Below are 3,935 nucleotides of genomic sequence, written 5' to 3' on the forward strand. Positions count from 1 at the left end.
TTTGCGCACAAAAAGTATTCTCGTAGCTTCGTATAATTGCGGTTGAACCACTGATGTCACGTGGATTATTTTACCGATCTCCTTGCTACATTTCTGGACTTGGGAACATTTCAGTTGCGTTGCTGTCTATGCCGGGTCAGACAGCTCTCAGATTCCATTCATTTTTAGGTTAACTAACCCTTTAATATGTGATTAACCCAGGCATGGGCAAACTCGGGGTTGAAGCTAAACTCTGCAGGACAGTGGCCCTCCAGGACCGAGTTTGTCCATGCCTGGATTAACCCCTTAAATTTGACAAGTATATTAAAGCTGTTTTGAAGAGTTGACTCTTCGAGCTTAGACCTTTTACCAAACTGAAATCTGTCCTTTATTGTCTTGAACAGGACAATCAGTGAGCTTCTGACTGTTACCAGCAAGAGGGACCATATTTCTTCTATACTGGACAGAGTACACAGTTTTGTTATGCTTTGAAAGCTGTAGATGTATTGGAACATTGTTACTCTGATCTCTGCAGTTTCCATCACACCTACAGGTCTCTTAAATATGCCAACTAGCTGCTCCTTACTCACTCGTGGTGCTTAATGCTGAGTTCATAAAATGGCCACAGTCCGTTGAGACCTCATCAATACGTTCAAACTGTGCCTTAAGACTTATTTGCCCTCGCTGGACATTATGACAGTGTAACAGTCATTGTGTGCTGGACAGATGTAATGTGTGTTTTCCATTTGTCTATGTTTAAGCACAACACACTTTTTTGTTGTTTTTAAATGTGCTATATCAATAAATTATAGAGAAGAACACATATTATTGTTATGAAAATGAAATGGAGAAAAAGTGCACAGCTAAATAATCCACACAGCTCTTATCTTTCCCAGTACTGTGGTCTCTCGCCGTGTTGTGCAGAGCTCCAGGGTCTCTCAGCTCACAGCCTGCCAGAAATCATCACATCAAACTCTGCTGTTTTGTTCACCCCCCAGCCAGGTCCGGCTCCCCAATACAGAGTGAGCCAGAAACGGCCCCACATAAATAACTCAGCTATGGACATCTCCCCAGGCTCCACCTCGCTATCTCCACTCATCTTTCTCTCAATTAAGTCCTGGCTGGAAAAATTTCTGCTTAAGGGTAGTCGCGAGGACTCCAAAAAGCAATGCGAAGCTGTTTTGGAAAGACTTGATAGTTTGTTTATTTTGGTTGGTGTTCAAGTGAGTAAGTGTCAGAAACAGCAAGACATGGATTCATATCCAAAAGGAGTAAATAATCTACATGAAGGAGGATAAAAGCTTCTGTATGGATACAAACCAGAATCTCATATTTGCAGAAATATTTGGAGAAAGCACTCATACATCCATACAAAATGCACCATTCAGTGTTTTATTTCCATTAAAAACGCCTGAAAAATTAGATATTTCAGTGTGACAAAGGTGCATTTGGCACTTGCCCCATTCTCTCCTCCATAAAATCAGTTGAACACAACTGCTGTTTCAAACCCTAGTGGGCATCCCTGCAGATTAGTAGTTGACCGATATGGATTTTTTTTTTTTATGGCTGATGCCGTTATCTGGTTGGGTGGCCAATGGCCGATATAAAACCAATATACATTATATGATATCACACTATTTAATTTACAGATAGTAAATAAATTACTAAGTAAATAAATGTATATTTATTTGACATAATATTTACAAACAGAAACAAATAATTTGAAAATTAATCAAATAAATCTGAACTTGATAAAAATACATTTTTAAAATGACCAGATTTATACTTTAGATAGCAATTTTCATCAATTTGTAATCCTATAAATCTGTAAAAAATTTATAGGATAACAGGATTACAGAATCCTTACAGAATCCCTACAAATTAAGTTGCTATCTCTCTAAAAGTATTAATCTGTTAATTAAAGATGAAGAACGGGCGCTCCTGTGAGTCTGCAGTCAGGCACTCTTGGTGATGTCAAAATAAAAATCCCACTTCCTTACTGCCCAAAAAAACCCATCTAATTCTGATAATTAAAAAATGCAAACATATATCGGTCACCACTATTGCTGAGAGCTAACTAAAATAGGACCTCATAAACAATAATTTGTAAAGTTCTTCACAGGAAGCAACTTTTAAGTCACTCACACTCAATTAGCACTAGCCAGCCATCTTGGTAATGCATAAATATGTGCAATCTTGAAAAAAGAAACAAAAATTACCCTTCCTAGTACACATACCTTACATACTGTAGGTATTACGTGCAGTATGAACACTGGCCTTACCAAAATGACTCCTAAACTCCAGAGGTCGCAGGACTCATCATAACCATTGTATTTGAGGATTTCCGGTGCAGCGTACTGAAGAGTGAAACAGGGGGTCTTCAGGAGCTGATTGTCAGGGGGTTTGAGCCGTGCAAAGCCAAAGTCAATAACTTTTATTTCCGAATTCTCAGTGTCGTCAGTGAATAGCAAATTCTATAAAGAGAACAGAGAGATTGAAGAAAAGTCCATTAGACAGTCAGACAAATAAACCAATAAATCCTCATTAGTTTTCCAACACAAATATTTACTAATTCACTGTTCGCCAAATTGAAACAAGCATTATTGAGGAGCATAAACTTAACAAGGCAGATTTTTCTTGAGTAAGTTTCCTTTTAATTAAGCAAGACTTGTCAACCCTGAGGCCTAACTACTACGTAAAGTTCTGCCCAACCTACACTATGGGGCCCCTCGGCCTGGAGTGCTGGTGACATGTGGGTTGTACATTTGAGATAATGACAGTGAATGTGTTGTGGCATGCTGTACCTCAGGTTTGAGGTCCCTGTGCACCACACCAACGTCATGCATGTGACTGACGGCAGACACCAGTCTGCGCATGATGCGGCTGGCCTCCGTCTCACTGAAGTGCTGCTTCCTTCTGATCCTCTCCAGCAGCTCTCCACCTTGCAGGAGCTCCAGAACAAGATATGTGTGTAGCTACACAAACACACAAACATAAATTCACCATATTAGAGAGCATTGTTATTTTTGTATCATTGATATACTATTATAGGTTTGTTAAAGGGATAGTGCACCCAAAAATTTAAATTCTGTTATTAATTACTCACCCTTATGTCATTCCAAACCCGTAAGACCTTCCTTCATCTTCGGAACACAAATTAGGATATTACTGATGAAATCCAAGAGCTTTCTGACCCTCCATAGACCGCAATGCAACTACCACGTTCAAGGCCCAGAAAGGTAGTAAGGACATCGTTAAAATAGTCCATATGACAGCAGTGGTTCAACCTTAATTTTATGAAGCTACGAGAATACTTTTTGTGCGCAAAGAAAACGTAAAAAAAAAAATGTGTGTGTATATATATATATATATATATATCTCCTTAAATAATCTCTTAATTTGTGTTCCGAAGATGAACGAAGGTCTTACGGGTTTGGAATAGCATGAGGGTGAGTAATTAATGTAAATTAATTGTAATTTTTGGGTGAACTATCCCTTTAATATTTAAAATTAGGTTTTATTTTCATATTTTGTAGTCACTTTTTAGTTTTAGTTACTCTATATTGTTTTTATTAATTTGTATTTATTAGTTGTAGCTTATTAAGTTTTAGTTATTTTAATACTTTCAGTTACAAAAAATGAAATGTTGCCTTGCAATCAGCTGAAATAAAATAAGTTTAAGCTTTTTAATATTTTATTTGATTTCAGTTAACGTTTCTCTTATTTCAGGTAACAAAAATGTATTTTTATGGTTATATTTTTAGTTTAAGTTAACTATAATAGCAATGTTAGAGAGTGCAAGTCATTCACAGTCAAGATGCAGGGGTTAACGGCTAGTCATGCACCACATCAAGTCTGCCCTCCCCCCCTCCCTGGACCCCTTCCAGTTTGCATATCGGTCCAACCGCTCGACCGATGACGCCATCGCCACTACCCTCCACTCAGCACTCACACAC

At 38.0% G+C, this 3,935-nt stretch overlaps 1 protein-coding gene across 1 annotated transcript in view; it reads right to left on the reverse strand.

Annotated features, from left to right (window-relative positions):
• LOC107741860 (ribosomal protein S6 kinase alpha-5-like) overlaps positions 1-3,935 on the reverse strand; it is a 39,438-nt gene that overhangs the window by 6,838 nt on the left and 28,665 nt on the right. Inside the window, exons 13-14 of the mRNA XM_016554667.1 lie at positions 2,784-2,954; positions 2,262-2,453 (exon numbers count right to left, since the gene is read on the reverse strand). Coding sequence (XP_016410153.1) covers positions 2,262-2,453; positions 2,784-2,954 — 363 coding nt within the window. The remainder of the gene's footprint in view (positions 1-2,261; positions 2,454-2,783; positions 2,955-3,935) is intronic.

Source organism: Sinocyclocheilus rhinocerous, unplaced genomic scaffold (assembly GCF_001515625.1).
Source record: "Sinocyclocheilus rhinocerous isolate Xijiao unplaced genomic scaffold, SAMN03320098_v1.1 scaffold1157, whole genome shotgun sequence".
NCBI lineage: Eukaryota > Metazoa > Chordata > Actinopteri > Cypriniformes > Cyprinidae > Sinocyclocheilus > Sinocyclocheilus rhinocerous.